The 27,583-nt window shown below is 52.8% G+C and overlaps 9 protein-coding genes across 9 annotated transcripts; 5 read left to right on the top strand and 4 right to left on the bottom strand.

Annotated features, from left to right (window-relative positions):
- Window positions 1-203: 203 nt before the first annotated feature.
- Window positions 204-6,230, bottom strand: J4E78_002072 (uncharacterized protein; the record flags this gene model as incomplete). The annotated part of the gene is made up of 2 exons (XM_049362722.1): window positions 204-5,803; window positions 5,855-6,230. The coding sequence occupies 2 exons, from the start codon at window positions 6,228-6,230 to the stop codon at window positions 204-206; spliced, it is 5,976 nt and encodes a 1,991-aa protein (XP_049225314.1).
- A 360-nt stretch (window positions 6,231-6,590) lies between these two features.
- Window positions 6,591-7,436, top strand: J4E78_002071 (uncharacterized protein; the record flags this gene model as incomplete). The annotated part of the gene is made up of 5 exons (XM_049362721.1): window positions 6,591-6,611; window positions 6,667-6,762; window positions 6,785-6,908; window positions 6,970-7,346; window positions 7,401-7,436. The coding sequence occupies 5 exons, from the start codon at window positions 6,591-6,593 to the stop codon at window positions 7,434-7,436; spliced, it is 654 nt and encodes a 217-aa protein (XP_049225313.1).
- Window positions 7,437-7,657: 221 nt separating this feature from the next.
- J4E78_002070 (uncharacterized protein) lies at window positions 7,658-9,366 on the bottom strand (the record flags this gene model as incomplete). The annotated part of the gene is made up of 3 exons (XM_049362720.1): window positions 7,658-9,037; window positions 9,310-9,317; window positions 9,360-9,366. 3 exons carry the CDS (start codon window positions 9,364-9,366, stop codon window positions 7,658-7,660), a joined length of 1,395 nt encoding a protein of 464 aa, XP_049225312.1.
- Window positions 9,367-9,368: 2 nt separating this feature from the next.
- On the bottom strand, window positions 9,369-12,631 carry J4E78_002069 (uncharacterized protein; the record flags this gene model as incomplete). Its single annotated transcript, XM_049362719.1, has 4 exons — window positions 9,369-11,790; window positions 11,883-12,024; window positions 12,088-12,546; window positions 12,628-12,631. The coding sequence occupies 4 exons, from the start codon at window positions 12,629-12,631 to the stop codon at window positions 9,369-9,371; spliced, it is 3,027 nt and encodes a 1,008-aa protein (XP_049225311.1).
- Window positions 12,632-13,290: 659 nt separating this feature from the next.
- On the bottom strand, window positions 13,291-14,718 carry J4E78_002068 (uncharacterized protein; the record flags this gene model as incomplete). The annotated part of the gene is made up of 1 exon (XM_049362718.1): window positions 13,291-14,718. The coding sequence occupies one exon, from the start codon at window positions 14,716-14,718 to the stop codon at window positions 13,291-13,293; it is 1,428 nt and encodes a 475-aa protein (XP_049225310.1).
- Window positions 14,719-15,986: 1,268 nt separating this feature from the next.
- Window positions 15,987-17,233, top strand: J4E78_002067 (uncharacterized protein; the record flags this gene model as incomplete). Its single annotated transcript, XM_049362717.1, has 4 exons — window positions 15,987-16,244; window positions 16,297-16,472; window positions 16,525-16,747; window positions 16,808-17,233. 4 exons carry the CDS (start codon window positions 15,987-15,989, stop codon window positions 17,231-17,233), a joined length of 1,083 nt encoding a protein of 360 aa, XP_049225309.1.
- A 406-nt stretch (window positions 17,234-17,639) lies between these two features.
- On the top strand, window positions 17,640-19,115 carry J4E78_002066 (uncharacterized protein; the record flags this gene model as incomplete). The annotated part of the gene is made up of 2 exons (XM_049362716.1): window positions 17,640-17,646; window positions 17,695-19,115. 2 exons carry the CDS (start codon window positions 17,640-17,642, stop codon window positions 19,113-19,115), a joined length of 1,428 nt encoding a protein of 475 aa, XP_049225308.1.
- Window positions 19,116-19,609: 494 nt separating this feature from the next.
- J4E78_002065 (uncharacterized protein) lies at window positions 19,610-21,157 on the top strand (the record flags this gene model as incomplete). The annotated part of the gene is made up of 2 exons (XM_049362715.1): window positions 19,610-19,617; window positions 19,735-21,157. The coding sequence occupies 2 exons, from the start codon at window positions 19,610-19,612 to the stop codon at window positions 21,155-21,157; spliced, it is 1,431 nt and encodes a 476-aa protein (XP_049225307.1).
- Window positions 21,158-24,516: 3,359 nt separating this feature from the next.
- On the top strand, window positions 24,517-26,697 carry J4E78_002064 (uncharacterized protein; the record flags this gene model as incomplete). Its single annotated transcript, XM_049362714.1, has 1 exon — window positions 24,517-26,697. One exon carries the CDS (start codon window positions 24,517-24,519, stop codon window positions 26,695-26,697), a length of 2,181 nt encoding a protein of 726 aa, XP_049225306.1.
- Window positions 26,698-27,583: the final 886 nt, after the last annotated feature.

The raw sequence follows: 27,583 nt of genomic DNA, 5'->3' as shown, positions 1-27,583 counted from the left end.
AGGAAAGGGAGAGAGAGGAAAGAGAGAGAGAGGAAAGGGAGAGAGAGGAAAGGGAGAGAGAGGAAAGGGAGAGAGAGGAAAGGGAGAATGATGAGACAGTGCAGTGACTATTGTTATGAATCATATCAACTGTTATATCCAGGCGTCATAATTGTATATACTTGAACTTTGAATTGTCATGGCCTGGCGGGCGACCTACAACACTACGCCTTTTCTTTCCCCTTTCCATAAGCGTCCACAATAGGCGCCTCAGGTACATCAATACCCCCAATTTTCCATTTCATACCGGGGTACGAATCACTGAGCACGCTGATGTCGACCTTCTTGCCCTGTGCCTCAGGCGGCAATGACACCTTGGCTGAAGCCTGCAATCTCGACTGTGCGCCCCCAGATGCATTTCCGCCGCGTCCACCCCGTCCGCGATTGCCATTCTTACTGGGGTCGGGCCAGTTGATGCGCTTCAGAGCGATGATCTCGTCAGTACTAGAGTACGAGACAATAGCGAAGAAGCCTTCCGTCTGCGGCTTGGGGTAGCGTGGTGCGAAGATGCGTATACCGCCTTGTTGCATTCTAGCCGGGTTCTGGCGAGAGATCTTGAAATCCAAGGCGAGCGCGTTGACGTTGCCCAGGTCGAGCTTCAGTACGGGCAAACGAGAGACTGGCTCGATGAAACGCTTAATTCCAGTAGGTGTGACTCCAGCGAACTTGGCTGCACGTTCAAGCACCGCGGGCGATGCGGTAGTTGTCTCAATGAGATTTTTCGGACTGGCCTTAGGGTGCTCGAGACGTTTCTTTTCACTCTCAACTTCCACGCCTGGGAATATCGATAACGGCCCGTCATTTGGCCAGCGCGCTGACTTGATAGCTTGGAGGATCGTGATCATTGTCTCGCATGAAGAGAGGTAACCCAGTTCAGTGAGTACGTCAATCGATGCCTGTACAATACGGATACTCTGATCCAACACACTGTTTAGATCACCGACATAATCGGATATTGGCAGGTCGATCCGCGAGAAGTGCGCCTGTAGAAGTAGGAATGACTTGACGTGAGGGTCCCACAGGGGTAGGCCGAAGTCGTCCGCGGAAATAGGAAGGGCTTTCGAAAGCTCGGCGTTGATGAGGTCTTCGTTATGGCGAACAGGCAGCTCGTCGTATTCGGTGGCGTGAGAGATCCATGATAGAGCGTCGGCGAAGGTTGCGTCGCGCTTGACATTCTTCACAAGGTAGCGAATCGTTTTGTGGCTGAGGTAGTAGTAACTCATAATCTTGCCGAGTGGTGTTGGGTCAACTTCGCCTGTAGGCTCGACAATAGCGCAAGAGGACTCGTCCAGTTCACTGAGGGAGGTCTCCACCAGCTTGACCATATAGTCGTTGGCCAAGGACTGCGCGGCAATCGTGTTGTGCTCCTCTGCTGAAATCTCTAATCCGTAGAATGACGGGTTCTTATGCAACCGGCGGAAGAAGAAAGTCCAGGTCAGGTAATCGAGCGCGTCTTGTTTTGTAGCAATAGTACCTGCAGAGATTTCGGCGCCCAAATGGTTGTCCAGCACCTTGTGCAGAGACGATTCGACGGGAAATCCAGTATGCAGGAAATGCTTGTAGAACTCTTTCTTGGCGTCTTGCGTAAATATACGCGCAATACCAGAGTCATCGAACTGAGGACGTCCGGCACGACCCAGCATTTGCAGCACATCCGTGAGGTCCATATCTTTGTACCCTTCTGTTTTGGCATCGAAGAACTGCGTACCCTTGACTACGACAAGATGGGCTGGCAAGTTCACGCCCCATGCAAGTGTACTAGTGGCGACTAGGATTTGAATCTTGTTGTTCGCGAAGAGTTCTTCTGAGAGCGATCGATCAGTCTCGACAAGACCGGCGTGATGCAGGCCTATACCAAAGCTCAGTGCCTCGCGTAATGAGTCATCCTTTACTCGGTCGAGATTGAGTGCCAAGTCGTCTTCAGACATGTGAAGGAAGCGTCTTGGGTTATCTTCCATGCCGCAAAAGTTGATCAAATCGCGAGCCGTCAAACGAGTCTGTCTACGGGAGGCTACGAAGACGATAACTGGCTTTTCCGGTGAGTGAGCTTTGATTGCCAGGAAAGTAGGTCGGTTCATCGATTGCATGAGCGGGCAAAAGCCTCGCTGTTCCGGGAAGCCATCGATGAAGATTTCCAGCGGTACCGGACGCACAGAGTGGCGGAAGTTAAACAAGCCTTCTTTGACACCAAGCCAGTTTCCAAGATCGGACGCATTAGCGCAAGCAGTGGACATGCCAAGAAGACGGATTGACCCGTCTTTCTTCTGTGATGCGATATAGTTCATACGAGAGACAATGATCTCCAGAATTGGCCCACGGTCACCGCCCAGTAGATGAATTTCGTCGATGATGACTAGACTGACTTGCCGAACGTATCCACGAGTCTGCCAGCTACGACTGATACCATCCCATTTCTCAGGCGTTGTAATGATAATATCGGCATCCCGAATTGTGCGTGTGTCCGGAGTGTTGTCACCAGTCAACTCAACAAGCTTGAGGCCCATTGGCCCAGCTAAACGCTTGCCCCAATCCTGAACTCGCTCGCGAACAAGTGCTTTCATAGGGGCGATGTATACGACCTTCGAGCCGGGCTTCTCACGGAACGCCCACCACATTGCGAGCTCCGCAGCAACAGTCTTGCCACTACCTGTCGGCGATCCAAGCAAGACATTGGCAGGTGTATGGTATAGGCAATGGAAGATCTGCGATTGCATAGGGTTGAAGTACTGGAAGCGCTGCGCGTATACTTCCTCCAACAGTGGGTTCTTCAAAGCAGCGATCGGCAAAGGCTGAAGATTCAACAGATCGGTATAGACACTCTCTGTGTCCGGCCGAATGAGATGTTGGAAGGATATGGGATGGACAGTCTCGGCGCCTAACCATCGATCAGATAAGGCGCGAACATATACTTGCGTAGGCAAAGGATCAGAAAGTGGGATCGTGAAGTTCAGTTCGTGATCATCGTAGAGCTTTCGGCGCGACAGGATGAAAAACTCGTGATGGTAAATCTCAGATGTTTCCGAGTTCTCGACCCAGATCCAGAATGATTCGGAAGTACCATGGTGACGATCGTTCCAGACGAAGTCGGGCGTGAGGAACAGCTGGATGCGGAGCACATCTCTGTTGAGCGGAGCGATCTCAGATTCAATGCTCAAGGTTGGGAAGTTGTTCATGAGCTTTGAGATGACGCCACCCATCTTCTTGTTATGTACTAGGTCTCCGATCTCCGTTGCATCCATTTCGCGCAGGGTTTGTATCGACGGATATTTGTGATCGAGCGCGCGCAAGACTGGCTGCGGCAACTCATATTGATGCAGTGGGTGCTGGAAAGACCAGCATCGATGTTCGATAGATTGGCAAAGACTTAGCAGTACCTGACACTGGTAACCCCAGCGCCTATTAAGCGCAATCATGAATAGCGCACGCGCGATACGTGCTGCATTCTGGGTCACATAGTTCGTGTCTGAAACCAGGGTGAAATCTTCCAGTCGTGCTCGCGAGATGTGAGCTTGGAGAAGATAGTTTGTCTTTCCATGCGAAGTAGCATACCCATCCTTGACTTGTGTGATCACATGCCCTTCTTCTTTGAGGGCTGAAAGCTCCTTCTCCTCGGATTCGCGTGATTGTACCTGGTCGAACTCGCCACTCATGCTGACCATAGCCAGAGCATCCGCGTCTGTGCTACGAGGTCGCATCATTGTGTTGAAGATTTCTATACTTGATTGCTGGACGTAGTACTGGCTCGCAATACGCCCGACATCTTTCGCTCGCAGGTCTTCTGTGGTCTCGTTGAAGATGATCATTTGACTTCTCTGCAAGATTCGTGCGGCATCGATGATAAGCTTTCGACGTCTCCCGACAAGCTGTGGGTCGTCGCGTATCTCATTCCATTCAATGCCATACATCAGCGGGCTCTTCTGCATCCGTACAAAGAGGTAAGAGTAACCGAGCCAAGTCACAGCTTCAGAGACAGTAGTCACTGTACCAAGTGATATCTCGGCATTGAGATTGTCTATGAGCTTTGCGGAAAATCTGGATTCGATAGGCTGTTGCTCAGTTACGGCGCGCATGTAGTGATCCAGCCTGTCGTGTGTCGTACAAATGAAGCCGATACCTGTATCCTGGAATTGGGGTCGACCGGCACGACCAAAAATTTGCAGAACATCCAAGATGCCCAAGTCGGTGAACTTACCTTCTTGTGCGTTGTAAACTTGGGTGCCCTTGATGAGGACGGCTGCCGCGGGTAAATTGACCCCCCAAGCCAATGTCGCTGTACAGCAGAGCACTCTTAGAACGCCCTCAGCGAAAAGGCGCTCGATCAGGTTTCTGTCAGAACGAGGCATACCAGCATGGTGAGTACCCATGCCCTTTCCAAGTAGCTCGCGTAATTCTCGGCCCTTTGACTGCTTCATATCGCGTACAGCATTTTCGTAACGAGGATGGTCCTGCGGATCGAATAGATCGGTGCACTGTTCTTCCATAGCCATGTCGTATAATCGCCTGGCTGTTTTGACGGTGTCTTTCCTCGAATGCACAAAGACCATGATCTGGTGGCCCCGTTTGAGCATTTCGACGACCTTATCATAAGCCACTCTCTCCACGTTCTCACGTGACTTCGCTGTGCCTGGCTTGCCCTTGGCGCCGATGAAGTGCTGCTCCAAAGGTACAGGACGGAATGAAGCGTCAAAGTAGAACAGACCGGCCATCTTGTTGACTCGGAGAAAGTCGGCTACGTCGACATAGTTGGGTAAGGTCGCAGAGAGACCGACAATCCGGATGAGTGATTGTGTACTCTCCACTTGTCGCTGAGTACGCGCTACCAAGCTTTCCAATACAGCGCCGCGCTCGTCGTGGAGCATGTGAACCTCATCGATAATGAGCAGACGTACTTTCTGTACCAGCTCGGTGTCTCCAGTGCTTTTTCTCGTCACCACGTCCCACTTTTCTGGCGTGGTAACTATGATCTGGGTGTCCAGAATTTCGGCTTTGGTAAGGTGCATATCACCAGTCAGTTCGCGAGCCTTGATACCCAACCACGCTAGGCGCTTTCCAAGCTTGTCTGTGACCTCAGCAGCGAGCGCCTTCATGGGTGCGACATAGATGATCTTGAAGTCTTCCATCATGACTGTAAAGTCGGTCGCCTCAGGCTCGTCGATCGGGTTCGGCACAACATTCTTGGCCACGGTGTTGAGAATGGTGAGCATGGCAGCATCTGTTTTACCAGCACCAGTAGGTGCGCAGATCAGCATATTCTCACTGGTTTTGTAGGCGACTGGGTACACCAGACTCTGCATGCGATTAAGGGATTTGTAGCCTTTGAAGGTACGCTGACAGAGGCCGTCCAGTTCCTGGATCTCGAGAAGCCTTCGGCCGACGCCGACAGTACCTACCGGAACTGCGGGGATTTCGTATTCTTCATACAGGTTGTTGTCGCGATGCTCAGTATCTGGAGGTAGCGCGTACTTCTTGCCATAAGCCGAGAGCTTGTTGCCGGCTTCGTGAGTCCGATAAACGTGAGGATACTGGGGACCTGTTCGGTCCATAGAAGGTGCCAACGCGGCAGTCTTGTGCTCCCAATCCGCCCGGCGCAACGCTTCTTCGCGTTCGGCTCGGGTCTGTAAACGGCCCATGGCACCATTGCTTTGAGCGGGAGTAGGGTTATGCAAGGATCGCATGATGTCCTTGCGATGCGATATGAGCTCGGCCACAAGGTCCAACTCTCCGTAGCCAACAATGTCTGCGAGCATCATCTGTAGCTCTTCGTCTGTGCATAGTTAGTATGCTGCAGTAATCGAGTATTGGCATGAAGCCTCACCATTGCTGTCACTTGACAGGATCGCGGTGATCTGCTCCTTCAACGCTCCAGAATCCAGACCGGAACCACTTTGGGCTACTGAAGAGCATTTCTCTGCGAGCCATTGCTGGCTGTAAGCCTCGCCACCAACTTGGCCATCGGGAAATTGGTCGAGGTGATCACTGCTGAACTCTTCTTCATACTCGTCGCTGATGATGTCCCAGATATCTTCGCCGCTGACGGTTCCAGAGAAGTCATCATCATCGAGATCGAGGTCGTCTCCGTAGGCTGGCGCCTTCTCAGTATCGGCAGGGAGATTGAGTTCGGCGATGGCTTTGCGCATGGCATCGAGCTGCTCGAGCCATTGCGCCTGGGCGTCCTCGACGGAGGGCGACATTATTACAACTTCTCCGAACGTTGGCGGTCGATCTGATTCAGGTGCGCTCGGTGGAGCGCTCTTCACGATGGAAAGCGTGATTGCCTCTGGGTCAGGCTTGGCAGAATCGATGATGGGTGAGTGTCCTGGATTCGGCTGGACCTGCCCCGCCCCCGCGCATTAGCGGCATGACATAATCAGCGCGCCACATGCTGGTTCCGCCGACCATGAGACGCATGCTGGCGCCAGGAGTGCTATCTCGGGCCACGACTCCAGGCTTCCTTTCTCCACGACCCTACCACGCGCATACAAGCTACACAACCTTGCCCTACCAGTCTCACCACTCACCTTCCTCACGAATAAAATAAACCCGCCGCCAATATGAAGGTCCTCTATATTGGTGTAGGAGCCCATTCACCGCCGCTTCCAGTCTCGGATGAGTACTAACCATGTACAGATCCTCAAGAATGAGACCAAACCCGCGATCGAACTTTGCGCCGAGCGCGATCTGTCCAGCTTCGGCCGCTTCACACGGGGAAGCGTCGGAGAGTTCGTACGTCACCTTCACCGCACAGCCAGAGTTGTGGCAGGTCACACGGACCGAGGGACACAAGCTGATAGCAGTCCAGATGTCATTCACAGCAAAGACAGTCGCTTCTAGGACACTACCAGGGCAAAGACAGGATGTCGAGGAGTCAGGTACGTCCTTCATCAGCGTAGCCGCTTCATGCGCAGACATATGCTAATCGAGCGCGTCCAGATTACACATTCCACGCCTACGGCCGTTCCGAAGGCGTGTGCGGTCTCATGATCACCGACCACGAATACCCCTCCCTCGTAGCCCACCAGCTTCTCTCCAAAGTTTGCGACGAGTTCCTCTCCAAATACCCGCGCTCCGCTTTCGCCAACGCGACCGAATCAGCCAACATGTCTTACCCCGAGCTCAAAGACTACATCGTCAAGTACCAAGACCCACAACAGGCCGACAGCATAATGAAGATCCAAAAAGAGTTGGACGAGACCAAGATTGTGCTACACAAGACCATCGAGAGTGTGTTGGAGCGAGGAGAGAAGATTGACAACCTAGTTCAGAAGAGTGATGAGCTGAGTGCATCGAGCAAGATGTTCTACACACAGGTGAGTGTTCAAGAGCTGGCAACTAAAAGCTCGGTCATGCTAACACAGTCACAGGCTAAGAAGCAAAACTCTTGCTGTATTGTCATGTAAAGTCCGGGCACGTTTTGGCGGATTTATCATTTTATTGGGCGTTGATACCTGACTTGTGTTCGAGACAAGTAGTCTTGCATACCTATTACCACATGTCAAGGCTGATTATCTCATAATTTCCTTACTTGTCATTTTGCTCTGAAGAATTTACATGTCGACTGGATAAGCATCGGTAAGGATTCTGCTCCAGCGTCTGCGCTGTGTAGCCGAGCTGGCGTTTCCTATTCATCTACACTGATGGCTACTTCCTCGTCCTCTTCTAGATCCATCGGATCAGGGAGCTCGTCTTCGTCTTCATCTGAGTCGGAGTCGGAGTCAGACGCAACGGAATCCTGGTCGAAGAAGTCCTCTGTCACCTCTGCTTGTACCAGCTCGGTCTCATCCTCCTCGTCGATATCGCCAATTTGCCGCGCATAAGCTTCTAGGTTGGTGCCCACGAGTGTCTCAGTCCTGTCCCAGTTGTTGAAATCCGTGTCAGCATCATCGTCGTGACGCGGATCTTGCCAGACAAGAAACATTTCGGTTGTAGCCAGCAAAATGTCAACCCAGGGCTGCTTCCAATCATCTTGCATTTTGCCGAGCCACTCTTCGATGCCGTTGATGAGGGTATCTTTTGAAGCTTCGTCGGCGAGTTCGCGGTAAGTGACGTCGGGTTCATTGGGCGATTTGTTGCATAGCAGGGTGCGACATTGCCGTACATTGTACTCCCAGCTGTTCTTGAACGATGTCTCAGCCCATCCATCCTCTTCAGGACATCGATGGGGTGACTCAGGGTCGTAGGCAAGGCAGCGTCGAGCGAAAGCGGCACTAGAGCGATGACGAGTATCCTCCGGTGTGTCTGGTGAGTACGAGAGGCGCTTTTTTCGTTCCTTGCCTGTTGGTGTTCGGGGAGCTACTTCATCCGGTCCTGCTACGCGTGCAGGAAACTGAACACCCTTCGCATACACATCCACTGCCGTCTTGGCGCTGTACGCACGAACGACCTCCACGTCCGCAGCGGGATGCGCAGCCTCCCAGGTATCTTCCAATCGCGCGACATCCTCCAAGTTATCGACAACGTTGACTAGGTTGGTCTTCCGCATATAGTATGCTCGCTTGGCAATCTGCCAGCCTTCCGCTGTGGAGCCGGGACGTAAGACACGCCACGGGCCGCCGGAGTTCAACCACTTATCCCATAACTCGGCAAGCAGCTTGAGATGAATCTGCAAAAGACACATTGAACACCAAGCAATCGTATCCTGTTCCTCGCCTTCTTCCTCGCCTTCCTCCTCTATTTCGTCCTTTGGTTGTCTTAGAGCATCTGGACGTGGATCTCCAGGATGTAGAGGGTGTCCACATCGCTCCGCTAATACATATCCCGAAAATGATGGATCTGGAGACTTCCTCTCCGCTTCTTGAGTCCCGTCGAGTTTCGAGCACTGTCTGGCGCGCCACTCCATGAAGTCCATGTACTCAAACGCGGTGGGTAGGAGGACATCGTCATCGTTTTCAACAGCGATACCAAAGGCGGACTTGCGCCAGCGTTGGTAGAGTTCGATCTCGTACGGCAAGAAGAGCGCAGAGGCCTTGGGTACGATTTTCGGTGTAGGCAAGGCCATGTTCTAGTCGCGTGATACTAGTGGGTGGAGAAGCGCTGTTGCGAAAATGCGATTGCGGTTTGGAGCGGCAGAATGGAAGAGACGATGTTGAAGATCTCGTGCTCGTATCACGCAGTCAGAAGGATACGGACTGCAGGACATGAATTTTCAATGTTGTATAGCGAAGTGCGCGTGAGTGTGGGATTATGTCAACGGGGTGGGTCGCAAAGCTCAGTGAATGACGCAGCGCGGACATTTTGTAATAACAACAACTGAGCATTCACTCTGCTATTCACTCCGATTTCTATAGAGCACTCGTTGAGATGCTGATTCCGCATATGCATACTCTCCATGGTTATCGAGCTGCTATGACAGTGCCATCATATCCTTTTTTCTCAGATTCGGTCACGTCGAAGAGCACAGCACCTGGTTCCTGAGCCCCTGCACCTGTATTCTCGTTACTGAGATGGAATGCAGAGTTTATCGTCGCTGCATCCCAGTTCTCGTCTGATATCGCCGAGCTCTTCTGATACATAGCCTGCTCAAGCTTCTCGTAATCACGCTTGTAGTCTTTTGTATCCGCATGCGCTTCTCCCAGCGTCTGTCTCGCACCTTCATACGTATCACGATACTTCTGCAAAGCCCGCACAAAGCTCCCCTGTTTCTCTAGTACTCCGGCTAGTATCCACATGATCTCCAGAGTTTCGCGACCATGTGAGCCGAAGCTCTCAGTTCGCCATGAAAGGCAAACTATGGCCAGTTCTTTTGCTTCTTCAAGTTTGTCCGTATGTGCGATTGTATGGGCGAGGTCACTCATCGTCTGGAAGCGCTCTGGATTATCGTAAAACTCGCTGGAATCGTACCAAGAAAGTGCACGACGTAGCAGGGCCTCTGCTTCGATGTACTTTTCTTGAGAAAGTAAGATGCGTGCCAGTGTTGCAGCAGCTTCGGGCACTGTGGAGTCATTGTCCTCGCCAAACATACGCTCTTTCTCTGAAAGCGACTCTCTTAGATAATACTCCGCGTCGGCGGATCGACCATCTAATTGCAATCTCAACCCGATTAGATCCAATTCCTTGACCCAGCTAGTATCGCGTGCTACATTTCGTGCTTCAGAGGCTTGTTTCCAGGTGACGTAGGCTTCATTATAGCGACTTCCTGCTAGAAGAAAATAGCCGCGCTTGGTAAGGGATTCTTGCGTGCTGGGATGCGCAAGACCAAAATTGCGGACTCTGACTTCGAGCGATTGCATTTGGATTGCTTCGGCTTCTGAACGACGGCGTTGAAAAGATAATACATCGCCTATGCGATCCATGGTATCCAGTGTATCGAGATGTCCATGGCCGAGAGCTTTCTGCTGCAAGCGTAAGATATGGCGATACAGAATTTCCGATTCCGCATTTCTGTCTGTCTGGAAAAGTAGGAGTGCTTGCAGTTTACGGCATTTGAGTGCTTCGGGTGTCTTTTTACCTCCTGTAGTTTCGAAAGCCTCAGCCGCAACGCGGTAAAGATCTTGCGCTATCTCAAGCCCGGTTCTTTGGTCGTAGTAACGCGCAATCTTCCTGGTAAGCGATGCCCATGCACGTAAGGGATGTATGGCAGCATTCGATGGCCGGTACGGAATGGCAGCATATGCATGTGCGATCAGAGGCTCGCATCTCTTGAAGTCACCGTCATCTGAGTCGTGAAATCTATCATCGAGGATACGTATGAAGTGTTGACTCCAGATATCGAGCTCATCATGTTGAACGAGCCACCTTTTAGTCGTGAATTGCACCAGCGGATGCATAGAGAAATGCCTCCTGTCCCTGTTCATCTTGATCAGGCTAAAATCCCTGAGAGCGAGCCAGTCGTCCTCAAAGTCACGAGGGAGGCTCTTAGGACAAGACAACGACTGTTGCTCTATTTTCTTTCGGCGCGTATGAGGCCGTCGCTTCCACCATGATTTGCGGATGTTCCGTGACGAAAGTATCACTTCGCTGTATTGCCCCTGGAGAAGCGCCTCCGGAATGTCCTGTCGATCAAAGAGACACATCAGCGACAAGAGCCTAGAGGCCGAAGGCATGGTCTTGCGGACGTACTCGAATGTGATTTTCCATGTCTTGACGATTGAGTTGGAACGCCCTGCCTTACGACGTAGCTGTGGAATATCCTCTTCTAAGGCGTTTGAATCTTCCTCATCCTTCGTGCTAAGCTCTTGTAAATAGTCGCGTATTGGTAAGGACCGTCTGCTGATATAAGCTGCCGCATGAGTAATTGCGAGCGGGATGTAGTCGACAGTCTCAACAAGTAGTCTCTTGTCCTCATCTTCGTGGCTATCTTCTAGATGCGTTTGTAGGAGCGCGATTGCCTCTGCTTCACTCATTGGCTCCACATGCTTTATGTTTTTGTAATTGCAGGTGATCTGAAAAGCAGCGTCTCGGCTTCTCGACGTGACTAGGACTGAGCCATTTGAAGATTGCGGTATGAATTCTCGTATCTCTTTGGACTGGTCGGATCCCTTGTATTTCGGCGGTAGACGGTTGAAGACGTCCTTGTCGTCCGCGTTGTCGATGATCATCAACCATGTTGCATTCGCTTCGTTGCGCAGCCAATCGTAGACGAGACCAAAGACATCCGCGTCCTTGTCGCTTGCGCCATTGATGCGCAAAATTCTGGCAATCTCACGATAGCTCTCTTCCATCTTCGTAATATTCTCCGCATCGATCCAGAAAACCCATGTGTTTGGAAAGTCTCGTTGGACTCTGTAACCGTACTCAATTGCAATCTGTGACTTTCTGTTCTCAATTTTAGCTGCTGCAAATTGCCGTGCTGGGCAACGGGGAATGCGAAGGCTGTAGATAGTTCAGCCGGGTGGTTGTGTACGTACCCGATGCCGCCTGCTCCCACAAGCGCATGTCGCGATCCAGGTCCCCTCAAAACAAGGAGATCAGCAAGCACAGATCTCTCGATGAAGTCGACATCCTTGCCAAAAGGACAGATGAATCTCGGCGTCAGAAGTGGCTGTGAAACTGCAAGTTGTTGTTTGTTAGATCGATGAAGCCCACGTTCTATCATGGGCGACGCCAACATACCTGCGCCACCTCTGTTATCAGCTGCGATAGCAGACTCCAATGTCAATGTCGACACATAGCCTCTGATTACACCTTCTATGTGCTTCACTTCGCTGTCATAACGAAAGCTTGTAACGGCTTTGAGATTGCGAGACGCATTTGAGTTGACCCGCGGGCGCATCTTGAATATGATATCTGACAGAGCCTGAATTTGAAGTTCGAAGTCTTTGATAAGTGGTTCCAACGCTTCCTGGCTTTCTTGAGAAACCCTACCATCGTCAATAGCCTGCCGAATGCGCCTTAAAGAATTTATCAGCGTTGGAAGCTCGACGCTGAGTGACTTCAATGCCCTTGGCAGACCCTCGGTTGTCGCTCTGAAATCGTTAAGCCGCTTGACAACTTCTGTTGTGATGTGAATGATCGAGATGATGTTTGCAGCGACGCCAAAGGCTTCCATGACGGGGAGGACGGGAGGGCTGACTGAAGGCAAAGAAGCTACGGGCAAGGAACACCCAGCGACGAGGAACCCACCGCGGGGCATCCAGAGAGACCTTGATTTACGCATGAGCGCGGCACAGCAAGGCTGCGACGACTTGTGATGCATCGACATGGGTTGCTAGAAAGTCATTCGCTGAAGGCGCGTACAGCAGACGCGCGAAGAAACCCGTGCGATCAATTCACGCGCCCTTAGGCAGCAGCCCTCTTGAAAGTGAACATGCCCAAATTTTTGTTGAGTTGATATTGGCATATCAAGAGTCAGAATGTTGCGATAGTCGTGCTACAGTGCCCATGGGCAGGATTGATCCCTTAGAGAAGTGCGAAGCGTGTTGGGCTGGAAGGCGCCTGCCAGGCGCGGCCCCGGGGGCGCGCGCGTCCAGGCGTCCAGGTACGGCGCTAACCTAAAACACGATGGATGCGAGGTGGGGCAACATCTCACCAGTTGACGCGTACACCTGGGCAACCTTGCCCCATCACCAACGACGTTCGCAGCACTGACAAACTACTGCCGCGGTCGAAGAAGTCAATCAGCTGAAACGACGTGAAAGAGAACATCTTGAAGGATCTGTATCGGAATAGCAAGCTGATTACTACCTAGGTAGAGCTACCATCCTACCGTCTATTGCTGCAACAGCGGTTGACCAACGCCGAACCTGGGTACTAACTCTACACCTCATTAAGTAAATAAGCAAATTGGATATCTCGACATTGAAACATTCAGACCGATTACAACCCCCTCGATTTACCAACACCTTCGTACCGGAAACCCAGAGCTTCGAGAGGCACAGGATCGACGACGTTACGTCCATCAAAGACGTACATTGGACGGCGCATGACCTGCGAAACGCGCTTCCATGATATCTCCTTGCGCGTTGTATCCACATCACCGTTGTGTACTGAGTCGCCGCGAACATGCCCGCTTCTCGTAGGCTGCTTGTTGCTGAACTCGTCCCACTCCGTCAATATGACCACGGCGTCGGCGTCGGTACACGCTTCGTAAGTCGAGGAACAGACCGTGAGTCTGCCTTTGATGCTCTGCGGACTCGGGTTACTGCTCTCGATGTCGTGCAGTATTTGCGATTCCTTGACTTGTGGGTCGTAGATCCTGACGTTGGCACCTTCAGCAAGTAGGTTGTTGACGACTGTGATAGCTGCTGACTCGCGAGTGTCTCCTGTGTCCTTCTTGTATGCAAAGCCAAGAATAGCAAGCGTCTTGTTCGAAAGCGAATTGTACAGGCATCGCACTATGCGGCGGGTAAATCGGTCCTTCTGGTACTCGTTTATGTCGACTACTGATCGCCAGTAAGCGGCGACCTCAAACAGGTTCAGGGACTCTGCGATGTATGCAAGAGACAAGATGTCTTTGCGGAAGCAGGAGCCACCAAAGCCGACCGATGCCTTGAGCATTCGAGACCCAATGCGGTTGTCCAATCCAACGGCATAGGACACCTCATCGATGTCGGCGCCTACTGCCTCGCACATGGCACCCAGTGCATTGACACTGCTGATCCGCTGAGCGAGCAGTGCATTTGCAGCTAGCTTGGCCAGCTCGGAGCTAAACAAGTTGATCGTGATGATGCGATCTGGGCTGACCCAAGCTGAGTAGATTTGAGAAAGAGCTCGTGCAGCCGCCAACCCTTGAGGAGTCTTAAGAGAGCCGATGAGAACGCGATCAGGGTTCGAGAGATTTTGGATAGCGGTTCCCTCGGCCAAGAACTCAGGGTTTGATAGGATCTCAAACTCGACGCCAGGTCTACTCGTTGCTCTCAGAACATCTCGCAGCGTATCTGCCGCCCGGCATGGCACAGTGCTCTTTTCTACGATGATCTTGTTGCCTGTAGCAACAGCACCAATCTTTCGCACAGCAGACTCCAAATAGGAAAGCTCACTGGCATGTCCGGCACCCTGACCCAATGTCTTGGTGGGGGTATTGACGCTCAACAGGATGAGTTCGGCTTCGGCAATGCCGCGGTCGACATCTGTGGAGAAAAAGAGGTTTGGCGTTCGCTTGTTGGAGATGCCGTCGCGGGCTGGCTTGACCACATCCATGAGGCCAGGTTCGTAGATGGGGAGATCTTCAGATTGCCATGCAGCAATGCGCTTGCTGTCATAATCGACCACCGTCACCTGAATGTCGGGGTTGGCGTTCGCCATGACTGCCGAAGTCGGTCCTCCCACGTATCCTGCACCGATACAACATATCTTGGTTATGCGTCCGAACAATTTGGACTCATGGGTGGAGCGGTATGAGGGCGCTGGGGTGGGCGCATCTTGCCGTGTGTGACTAGACATGAGGAGTGTGTGAGGGTTTGCAAAAACGAGTGTATAACAGGATGCCTGGTAATTGAGCAGGACAAGGACAAAGAAGCCTTCGTGGAAGTGAGCCGGATACCTATAGGTACACAAGGGTATCGAGATGTTGGATGAAGTATCCACCAGCCATAGTCACGGACCGAGCGGCCGAAGATACTCATGGTCGCCTGGACGGCTATCGGCATCTTCTATTATCGTTTACACGATCTCATTTTGGCAACTACTGGTGCCGAGGATGGACCTGAACGTATCGGACGGCTAGGAAACGCTTGGTTGGGTGACATGATGGTGATGAGCGCTAGCGTGACGGAAGTACCGGGGACGCCACAAGGATCAATTGATGGGGTGCCTGCCAAGCCAGCCGGGGCCTTCTTAGTAACGTCGCATGTTATCTTTGTGATGTAATCCTTAGCACGAGTACTCCACCACTCGGCGAGGCTTGACATCGATTTCGCATTTTGGCCACTATGGCTATGCGCGTAGCTTTTCAGTTAGTTCTGTTGCAGGACTCCAAGCTCCGCCCCGAGTTACGCAGTTTTTCGCTCCGCCCCAGAGAACGCGCAGAGAAGCCAAGTGTCATAGGACACTAACCCATAGGGACTGTTCTTATTCTGCTAATATCGGAACCCGGCAACGCATGATTACAGCGGATGAAGCCACTGTGCCCAAACTATGGCTTAGTTGGACTTCATGGCGCAGTCAATGGTCAGCACAGTTTCAGCGGGCCAGCGCACACGTGCAGCCACTACACATTATTCGCCCTTGCTTGAGATGCAGTGTTAACTCCGGTCCCCGACAGCCACACCTTACCCGGATCCATCGTGTGACACGGCACACACCGTTCTCAGCGGGTCCTGGGCAGACAGGCATGCGAAGGAGCTAAGGTGTCGGCCAACCGCAGCATTATCCGGTCGTGGTTGAGGATTAGACGCGAAGAGACTTTGTTGGCCCTAGCCACAGTGACGCTATAATCTCTTTCAACTAATACTTGTCGGATCAAATACCGGTTCAGCCACCTGAATTTGAACATCCCTTAGACTGTCGAAACGCCTCATCGCGAGGTAGCACGCGACTCCTTCCTCACGTCGACCGACAAAGACGACAACATCATGGAGAAATTCGAAATGGCTCAGGCCGAGCCTGTACTCAACCAAGTGGCCGAAACCGATGAGCAATATCCTGTTGAACTGGATATCAAGGAGAATGAACCGCTACTGGACCTCGAAAGCCAACAAGATGGAAAGCATGTGCTTTCTCAGCGTCCTACAGAGCCAGCTGCCAGTAGGACGAAGACGTTCATATACCTGGCGACTTATTTTATAATGAACTTGAGTCTCACATTTTACAACAAAGCTGTTATGGGTTCGGTATGTAGCAGGAGCAGATACGAGGAGTCGATTTAGCTAACGAGATACCCAGTTTCCGTTCCCGTGGATTCTCACAGCGGTACATACCGGAAGTGCTGCTCTTGGAAGTTCAGTCTTCTTGATGTTCGGGCATTTCCAGCTAACGAGGCTGACGCCGCGCGAGCATCTGGTCCATTTCATGTTCTCGCTCTTGTTCACGCTGAACATTGCAATGTCAAATCTGTCGTTGTAAGTTTCCATTACCTTACATACATCTTCGTACGCTAATAACTTCGCAAAGAGCTATGGTCTCTGTTCCCTTCCATCAAATCATGCGAGCGACATGCCCGCTCTTTACCATTCTGATATACCGTGTTATTTTCTCCCGAAGATATGCACTGATCACGTATCTGTCCATCGTCCCGGTAATGCTAGGCGTCGGACTGGCTACCTTTGGTGACTACTACTTCACCGCCATTGGATTCACCCTGACACTCATCGGTGTGGTCCTCGCTGCCATAAAGGTAAGTAATACCCGAAGGATTATGCACGTTCTCGCGAAGGATGCTAACAGCTCGAAATAGACCGTTGTTACCAACCGTTTGATGACGGGGCGCCTGCGACTACCCGCTCTGGAGCTGCTCCTCCGCATGGGGCCCCTGGCCGCAGTGCAATCTCTGCTGTACTCGGTGCTCATTGGCGAATTCTCAGAATTTCTTGCTTTTGTGAATGCCGGACACTTTACAAGGGAAAGGATTCTGACAGTCTCGGGCAACGGCCTGCTCGCATTCGGCCTCAATGTCGCGTCTTTCGAGACGAACAAGCTGGCGGGCGCGTTGACCTTGACCATCTGTGCAAATCTCAAGCAATGTCTGACCATCGTATTGGGAGCCTTCTTGTGGGACGTGCCTGTCAGTCCGATGAACGGCGCGGGCATCCTGCTCGCTCTGGCAGGTGGAGCGTGGTACAGTAGTATAGAGCTTAAGTCAAAGGCGAGAGCAAGTGGATGAGCGAATGACACATGGCGTCGCGCTTTCTTAGCGTGACGCGCTACTCTAGCGAGAACAGAGTCCGTGCACATGTGATTCTTCTGTGACCCCAGACGTGCGTCCAACCGATCGCTTGGAGCCTGGATCCGAGTAAGACACTAGCATCCGTCTTTCCCGATATCCTGGTAGTATGCCTCGCTCTATCAACTTCTTTCGGAATCATGCCATTTATGCCAATCATGCAGCTCACCATACGAGATTGCCATGGGTGACGCCACGCTCCCGAGGTCTGCCTGACCACGGGGCTGCACGGTATCAATGCCAAAGGAGAGTTTTGTGGGCTATGGCTGGCCTAAAATTAGCGCTCTATTACCACTGATCATATCATAATCGCCTTCAGACGGCTGTGGCTCAATACACCTGCGCCATGCTTCGTCCTAGGACTCTCGTCTTCGGAACCCTGGTTTTCGCGACCCTGGTAGTTTTCTGGACTGCACTACATCTCAACTCCCTCGACACCATACGGCAAGCCGCGGTACAAGATCCACTCACCGCGAATATCCAAGAATCGCGTCTTCACCTGCTCATTGTAGCTACGAGTAGTGGCCTCGACTTGTGCCGCCTTCTTCTCTCCGCGTCGGTGCTCTTGTACCCACCTCCCGTTCTCATCGACTGGGCAGGAGCGGGCGCATTCAACGCTGCAGAAACTCACCTTGCGAAAATCGCGGGTCCTCTTCGCTACCTCGAGAGTCTGTCCCCCGCACAAGATACAGACATAGTCTTACTGGTGGATGGCTTCGATGTTACGTTCCAGCTCGGTCCGGATGTCTTGCTAAAGCGTTACTTCGAAGAAACGGCTGCCGCCAATGATCGGCTGGTCAACCGGTACGGCAAAAGCCATATGCGGAAACACAAGATTTACAACAGCATCCTTTTCGGCCCTGACAAAGTATGCTGGCCAGAAGATGTTCTTCGCTTAGCGTGCTGGGTCGTTCCTGACTCACCTCTTCACCCCGACGCTTTTGGCCCTTACACTGATGGATGGGGTGATATGAATCACGCAAGACCGCGCTGGCTGAACTCAGGCACCATCATCGGGCCCGCTGGCGAAATGCGCGAGATGTTTCGTGCAACTCAAGAAAAGATCAAGCAGACGTACAATCCCGAAGACGTGCTGCGCAACTCCGATCAGAAGTACTTTGCAGACGTATGGGGTGATCAAGAGTATGCGCGCATACTATCGCATGGAGATAAGCCCTACGGGATGCCCGAAGGAGTTCAAGAAATTGACCTACCAACGCTCAAGGAAGGCGAAGTGACTGAATATCACATTGGGCTGGACTATCGATCGAGCCTATTCCAAACAGCTGCGGGGTATAGGAACTACATTGCTTGGATGGCGACGAACCAATCCTCGCTTCCTTCATCATCGAAATCCGTGGAGCCGTACAGGATTGATCTACAGGAGGACGTGCTGCAGTCAAGGAAGCCATTTGCTGCTATATCAGATGATCCGGCCTTGAAGGAAACTTCGTGGCGAGATGTGTCTCTGGGTTTCAACACAGTTACTGGCCAGCCTTTCCCAGTGCTCCACTTCACAGGCGACAAGTCATTTCGAGACACTTGGTGGCCCCGCATGTGGTACTCTGGAGAGGCTGAGCGCCTTCAACGCGCGGCATCTCAAGTAAACGACGAGAAGATTGGGCCAGATCCTATCAATGGAGTTCGGTGGACCAAGAACATGCCGTACGACAGTAAAGTAGGCGAGCCAGAGGAGAAGTCGGGGGCTTGGAGTGACCAGGGGGCATCGCTCTCGTGGAAATCTCTTTGCGAGTCGCATGAACCTGCGTTGTACAGTGGAGAGCCAGAGAAAGTCTCGTTTTGGGACACTATATACCATTGATCGCGAAGCATCAGGCGTTGAATTTACTAAATCTTAATAGCAACGTTGTGTTTCACACCAAACTGTACGATCACATGTAAGGTCTCTCATCGAACTGGCACCAAGAGTGGAATGCACAAATCTTACTGCCTAATTTCGCTCCTGTTCACATAGCCACGCCGCCCCTGTCGTGGCAGTTTACCGAGCAGATGGTCCAAGCCACCAAAGAGACGGCATCTCGGCACACCTCTTCCGGATGGTGCCGGCAAGTAGACCCACTAGTGTACGCCCATCCGCCACCTCCCGGAGTTGACGCCGCACGGCTGGGATATCCGACTAGCTCAAGTGTAAGTTTAGATCCTAAGAAGGCGAACTGCCATCGGTGACAGCTCATTACCAACATGAATAATGCGCTCGGCCGGGTGCAGATGCACTGCCAACTACGGCGCTGTCGCAAGCATTATCTCGCAACGTGAGCTTCACAGTTCCGCCGTGTCAGCACGGTTTTCTGGATGATGCGCGGGTACAAGCAACTCTCCAACGACGCGGTCGCGCGCCTACCAGGCTGGAGTCGCCGGCGTTGGATACTTTTCGCAGCATCTTTTATACTCGTTGTTGTCTTCATTACTACCGTCAACAGCGACCGCCATCTTGTTCCCACTGCTTTCTCGTCGAGCAGCAAGAACAAGGCGAAACACTCCTCTATCCTCCACGTCCTCATCCCTGCGGACCACAAAGATGTCAATCTTTGCAAGACGATGCTCAGCGCTGCAGTGGCTGGGTACCCAACCCCTACGCTGATCAACTGGGGCGCCACATTTGACGATAAATCGCTAGTGGCTGGAGGTTCGCATATCGCCAAGATCAGTGGTGTGCTCGAATACCTGCGTAAACTTGGACCGGAACGCGACGACGACTTGGTATTGCTGGTGGATGGATACGACATCTGGTTTCAACTACGACCCAGCGCGTTAATCTCGCGCTTCCACGCTATCAACGACGCGGCGAATGCGCGAATACGGAAGACCATGGGATCGAGAGCCGCGGCTGCAGAGGGCATAAGTCAGGATATTGTCTTCTCCGCGCAGAAGCGGTGTTGGCCGTGGAAACCAGAGGACCCCCCTTGTTATGCTGTACCGCAGTCTTCGCTGCCAGAAGACATCTACGGCCCGCAGACCGATACCGATATCGGCTGGGATAAGAATCCATACGTCAAGTTCCGTCAACGGTACCTCAACTCCGGAGATGCCATGGGCCGCGTGGGCGCGATGAAAGCGCTCTTCGAACGCGCCATGGAGAAGGCAGATAAAGACCGCAACTTTGGCAGCGACCAGAAGATCTTCAGTGAGATTTTCGGCGACCAGGAATTTCAACGCGAGGTCATGAGACAACGGCACAGGTCTTTCTTCCAAAAGACGGGGGATTGGTTGACGGGGAGAAAAAGCATCCTCAGCCCGCAGTCCGAGCGGCATTTGCGCGAGCACAAGGCTGGCAAGCCAGATGAGTTTGGCATCGGACTGGATTATGCCAGTCTGCTTGGTCATCCGACAGTTTTCGCAGAAGAAGACTCAGCATGGGTAACATATGACGACTCCAAGTCCATCGCGCAAGCGTCTGCTGAACTCAACATCGCGCCAGTACGCGTCCACGACCTTGCCCAGGACATTACAGAGTCGCAACCACCATTCCGCCCCGCAGTCGTCGCTCCAGATGCGAAGTTTCCCGACAAGAAGTCTTGGAACGATGTTCCTCTCTACACGAACATGTGGACGAGTGTCGTTCCTGGCCTGATCCACCACAATGCGCATCGAGATGGGCTCAAGTCCCTCCGCGTTTCGGTCTGGGATCGCATGTGGTACTTCAATCACACTAGGAAGTTGTACGAGTCGAATGCCATGGGACCGGTCGCGCCCGTTGCTGTAGTACATGATGATGCGGGCGTGGAGCAGGCGTGGTGGAGCCCAATCGCGGAGAAGGGCGGGGCAAAGTCGGACAAGGACGAATGGCTGCCATTCAATGATTTGTGCAAGGACTTTGAGAAAGAGGTGTTTAGAGATGTTTAGATTCTTCAGTGTCTTTCTAGTCATATTTATACGATAATACCGATGACAATTACATGCAAAGATAGCATTTGGTCTATGCGTGTGTTGAGAACGTGGCAAGACACCATTGCAATATATCAGCTCACAGTAGTGACATCAGACGCACGATCAAATGTATACTGCCATTGTTCTAGGGATTTCAGAGACAGAAAGAGACAACACGATTCAAGCAGACCCACACGGAATCCCAAACGAACACCATCATAGCCGCAACACTCTCGAAATCGACATCAACGAGACGCACTCACTATACAAGCGTGCGACCTCACATGAACCAATCTGTAACACCGTCCCAATATTTAATCTCGTCGTCATCTTTCGTCGGACTCGTACTCTCGTCAACTCCAGTATGTCGCAATTTCATCGCCTCTTGCAAAGTAGGCCATTCCACTGCGCTCGTGCTGGCACCATCACTCGTCCATCGTGCAGCACTGGTAGGTGTGGCGGGTGTCTCCTCCTAGTGAGACTGGAAGTAAGACTCAGAGTAATACTCGTCATCTTCATCGTCGCAGTCGGAGTCGTCAATGGGTTCGACATCAACCGTAGTCTCGGGTGGTGTAGGTACTTCCTCCCAGGAATCCGCCATGGACTTCGTAGTTACCGGATCGATGATATCGTACTCGGAAAGAAGACTAACAGTGTCGAAGTCATCGGTGTCTGATTTGGAGACGCTTTCTTTATGTTCAGCTTCAAGGAGTGCAAGCACTTTGGAGATTGTGGCCCTGTGATTGTCTTGCGTGGATGGTTTGGAGTTCACGTGGCTGATGTCGAGGTTTGGTGAGCGCTGTGGGATGCTGTCCTCATCATTCCGCGTATTGGGCGATGTGAAAATATCTGAGAAGAACACGCTAGATGCTGCAGGCTTGTCCGACAGCGCAGTATACCATTGATAAGCGTTCCACGGATGTTCTACCTCCGACGTGTTGAACGGGTCCCCAAAGGGTGGACGAGAAGAGCTTTCGGGAGCAGGAGAAGTGGATGAGCTTGTTCCAAACGATGGGGTTCCGAGTACGGGCTGCTGGGCTGTGGAGGTGCTCTCGCGCGCGATGAGTTTGCCGTCGGCGAAGAACTTGGACTTTCGACCGGGTTGCTGAGGAATATAGCAACGCGCGTGGGGCTTTGCTGGAACAGTCACTTCTTGCGGTGACAGCCTGATACGCGCATGACCCGAGCTCATCAGCGTTTCCGACTGACGAACTTTTGCTGGAGTTGGTATTGAACGGCGTTGCCAACAGCCGTGAAAACGCGGGTTGACGTTCATCTTTTCAGCGTCCAAAAATGGAGGTTCCCGCCCAAGGCCATGTGCAATGGATGGAGTTCCAGTTTTTCCATTCGCTGTCTCGGGTTCGGTGGGTTGAGATGCACCAGAAGGGGATACACAGGTTGGCTCAATCATGTTGGAGGACATGTTGACAAGACTGAGGGGACAGGGCGTACAAGGGGTATTCGCCACGGTTGGGAGAAGAGGTGGTCCCTTTTGCTGGATATCTGACTCGTCAGTGGATGTGGTAGGCTTGGTCTGTAGACTCCTCGAAGTGAGTGCACGATGTGCTGCTTTTGTTGCGGCGTGTTGTGCGTGGGACGAGGATGTAGGAGGAGGGACTGAAGACTCTGAGGGTTGCGGACCTTTTTCAGGAGCCTTTGATTCTAGAAATTTAGACTTGGATGGAAACCGTCCTGAAAGATCGGGACAGGCAAGAAAAGCGGAGATTGGGAAGAACTGAGAATTCTGCCGCTTAGTCGCTGCGCCATTAGAGGACATTTGAGACCGCAGTGCTTTGATCTGGGAGGACTGGGACTGGCTTGTTGCAGTAGCTGTTGAATCTGGAAGAAATTGTGGGGCCCAAGAAGGTCTGTCGATATCGAAACACGGAGGATTGATAGGTGCGGCCTTTCGACTATGGCTAGAAGTGTCGTCCATCCCTGGTTTAATCGGCTCATCCTCGTTAAGACGCAACGCAGCCATGGTCTTGCACAACGCGCTAATGTTTGCATTTTCGCATCGTTCAGTATCCTTGGTAGATGAGTCTTTGCTTCTATGGCGCTTTCCTCCCCGTTTGCCTCGCCGCCTCGTGCTTCCGGTAGTGGTGGGAACAAAATCGAAATTCCACTTTGGTTCGGTGGGCGAGTGTTGGAGCTCTGCTAGGATGCTGAATTTGTTCGCTATAAATGTTAGAAGCCGTCAAAGCGCATGGCATCTAGTGCCAACGTACGCGTAGGAGTGAAATCATGCTCATGAGGACAGGTAGTCAAGCAGTAATTAGCGGAAATGGCTCTGGTGTCGCGTACTCGACAATCTGAGCAGCGACCGTCCTTCAACGGGCGCGCAGGCTTGGAGAATCGCGTCGAGGTTCTGTCATTGCGGATCGGTTGTGCCTGTCCTAGGATCATGCTAGAGGTGTAACGAAAGGCAATGTTGGACTAGGAAATATAGGGCAAACGGGAGAAGGTGACGGAGCTGTAGGTGCAGTACTTCGGTTTATCGTGCGATAGCAAAGAAGAAGATTGAGGTGTACTCGGAAGGACAGCCATGGCGATAAGGGTGCCATGTGGCTAAGAGGAGCGTTACTGCCCTGCAAAGGAGCGCCGTTCGTCCTGCCTTGAGGTCGTGCCTTCTCCACCAGCGGTCAGTCAGTGGCTCCTTCCAGCTTGAGCCTTCGGTTTGATGTCTGACGCAGGAAGGCGCACCCGGTGAAGTCTAGGGTCCATGTGAATATCATGACCTCGGGAAGCTCTGCATCGTTAGTCGCTTCGACTGGAGCTGTCGGCAGGAATGCACAGGTAGCCACCTAGATGAAGTGGGAGCCAACTGATGAACAGTATTCCCTTGCATTACTAGTCAGCCGATACGCTGTATCATACAGAATATATCATTCTTGTGGAAGCTTGCTTTGCATCGCAGCGTCGCCGCCTGCAGACCCTCCTTGACTGTCACTGACCCATCAGCACGACATGTACTGGCGTAATTTCCGACAACCAGTAGATTAGTCTCTTTAAGCAGCACGACGACAACGCGTATGTAGAGAAAAGGGAACAAAGAAAGTGGTGGTGTTTCAGTGTGGGCGGTGGAGGATGACAAATGGAGCTTAAGCTATGGCCATGAGGTCAGAGGTGTGCAGCTAAAATTGGTGGGGAAGCCATGTCTCCATCTCTGCCTGGACTTCTCTGCTGTCGACTAACCCCACGTAGCAAATACCCTCGCCGCACACTTCTCCCGTCCCAGGGCGCTCCAGGATAATTGGCAACAAGCATCGAGCCGCAATTACCTGGAGCCGCTTCCGAATCTTCAGTCGCACTTTCTTCCGCACGCCCCAGCAAACATGGCCGACACCGCACGCGCAGCCACGGCGCAGAAGCAGCACCGGCGCCCAGGCTCGCGCATCGTGCCTGCCATCCCCTACCGTCTGTCCAAGTCTCAGCCATCAGCCAGACCCATCACACCAGACGGCTCCACCAAGGACAGTGTCGCCCAACCAGCTAAGCCGCAGCCGGAGCCGCAATCCGCGCACGAGAGGCAGGAACAAGAGCAAACTGAAAACCAACAGGCCGAGGCGGTGCAGACTCCTCTTACGCCAGAGTCAAACACTTCGGGCGCAGAAAAGAGAGAGCTCGATGCAACCGCCGCGCCTGGCCCGTTGCAGAATGGCCACTCGGCACCGGCAGACACTCGTGGTGAGCATTCACTACCGGCTCCTTCTTTGACGCAGCACGTACTAAACTCCCAAGATGCAGAGAACCACGTCAACGGCCATGCCGACGAGAAGCCTCCCGCGCCCGTGGAGCCCAGCGCCGAGCCCAAGCCTGTCACGAACGGAGTGCACCGCAAACTGACCATACCCGCCCACCTGCCTCCGCCCTTCTATCCCTCGAACAAGACGGACACGCAGACACCGCCCACAGAAGGCAGCGACAGCGCTCACACTTCCTCGCACCGCCACCAGCTCAGTGCTGGTGCTCTGGTCTTCCAGAGCGCGAATGAGTCACCGGCACCTCCTGTGGCTCCTCAAGAGCCAGAGCTGCACCAGCACGAACAGCACGCGCTGCCACGTCCTCCGCCTGGGTTCGGTCCCCAGCAGTTTGCGCCTTTCTTCCCCGGCCACGCCCAGCATCCCTCAGAGGCAGGAGCGCCCTGGCATGTGCCGCCACAAGCAGTCGCACCGCCTGAAGCTGCCTACGCAAACGGCTCCGAGTTTCGACCCTCGCAGTTTCCCAGCGGTCCTGTCCTCTATCCGGGTCCTCCCAACGGTCACTTCTCGCCGGAACAGGCAGCTTTTGTCGCAAACGGTACCCGCACCTCGCACTCGCAGTCACCAAGCAAGGCACAATTTGGCGACACGGTACCCACGTCAGACCACGGGGACGAGCATCATGCCATGCCCTACCAGAATGGCACTGCCCCTCCTACCGAACGCCTCGAGGAGTCGCCGTTTGAACTTGCCAGCTATTTGTCAATCCAATTCGCCAACCCCGAATTCGCCGACTTCATCCTCCAAGTTCGGTCACCTGAGTCCATTCTGATGTCAGTACCAGTTCACGGCATCGTAGTCGTGCGGAGCCCTGTCATAGCCGAAGCAATTCGTCGCAGCCCGGCCCCCAGCCACCGCAGCAGAGACGCGCGCCGACTGGTCGATGTCCTTGCGCTCGACCCTTTCACTACCGGCGAATCCCTAGAGGAAGCTGTCAGGGTTCTGTATGGCGCCCCGCTCCTTTCTGCCCAGACCTTCCTGTTCGGCCTTGCACCTTACATGTACGAGAACGACCAAGCGTCCCCTTCCAACGACGCCCGCATGCGCATGCGACAAGTTCTGAGCTACATTGCGGCAGCAAGGACTCTCCAGATGCCTAGCATGCAGGCGCGCGGTATTGAGATCGCACGGATGCTTCTCCGATGGGATACTGTCGAGCAGGTACTGCAATATACACTGCAGGCCAGCTCTGGGCCACGATCAAGAGGTGAAGGTCCCGATGCAGAAGACCCCTTCATTTCAATGCTGCTCAATCACGCTCTCGAGTTCATCGCCTACACCTTCCCTGCCGACTTCAAATTGTACGCGATAGCGCCAGAGTTTTCAGATGCTCCACGTCTGCCAGCACTCGTTGAACCACGTAACGCCGCGCATAACCCAAGGCTAAGCAAGATTCGGTTCGGTGACGCGCCACCGGAAGATGATCACCGTCCTAGCCACGCGACCGTCGTGCTGTCGACTATTCTGCTATCTCTGCCACTTCCACTCGTGGAACGGCTCTTCAATCATCGGGCAACAGCGAATCAACTCGGATGGAGTGGTGCCACTAAGATCTTGCGCGAAGTAGTCAATGAGCGTGAGAATCGGCGCCAAAAGGCATCGGCGGGCCAGTTGAAGCCGAGCCAAGATGGTACCATTCCAGCCGGCCTCTTGAACAACGTGTATCTTGAAGAACGCGTGGAGCAAGTCGAGCCATCACCTCTTCACCCTTCCGGCCATCGCTTGGCGACGAAACGGGTGGCCAGCGACACATGAGGAGCAGTCCGAACAAGTGGAGCCTCGACGACGTTAGTTCTTTCCCATGTCAGCATTCGACATTCGGCACGACTTTTCGGGCCGGCGACATACAAACCAGGTCGGTTCTTTCCTTAGGGTGTAAGCATAGTGAGCGTTCATGGGCGTTCACGCAGGCGTTGTGAGCGAGTCCTTCCACCAAAACCTTTCCTACGGTCACCAAAAGTACGTTACGATGTGACGAAGCATATTCCCCAAGATCATGACAGCATGCCAGCTTGACTTTGATTTGTACATCATTACGGCATAAATGTTTTCTTTTCTCTATGATGGTGGCGGCGTCTTAGGCAAATGTGTCGGAATCAGACGCAGCGCGGTATACAAAGGTGGAGGATGAAATCTCACGGGTTAGATAGGCCGCGCTGAAGGGCGGAAAAATAGCATCAGGGTATCAGCAGACTACATATGCGAAGCGCAGTGTTCTTGGAAGGTACGACGATGGGATACAGCCCTGTCTCGGCCGGAATTGCACGGCTGTAATGCGGAGATAACAATCAGGAAAGTTTCATGACGTGCCTGTTGCCGCGCACGTGGCGCGCCGTTGTCTGCAAGGCTGTACTCCCTAAGGTTTTGACTAAAGCATGAAACCGGATCGTTCCTCATAACGAAATCCCCCGATTGGAGTACGGAGTGTTGGACAAACCTTAGCAAGTACGTTTCGCCATGTCTTCCTCAGCCTCAACTTCCAAGGCTGGAGCGAGCCGTCGGTTGCTTGAGAATATGCCCGAAAGAGGAGGAAGTGTAGCGCAGCCCAGGTCTGTGTTGCACCCTTTCTAGCCGATGCCGCCAGTCAACTCCGAAGCTTGATATATGGTCTCCTGGGGCTGCTTGTCTCTCATTCACGTCT

Source organism: Alternaria triticimaculans (genome assembly GCF_023758025.1).
Source record: "Alternaria triticimaculans strain BMP 0046 chromosome Unknown scaffold_2, whole genome shotgun sequence".
In the NCBI taxonomy this organism is placed as follows: domain Eukaryota; kingdom Fungi; phylum Ascomycota; class Dothideomycetes; order Pleosporales; family Pleosporaceae; genus Alternaria; species Alternaria triticimaculans.
The sequence above is the reverse complement of the archived record's forward strand: the minus strand, read 5'-3'. Positions and strand labels throughout refer to the sequence as shown.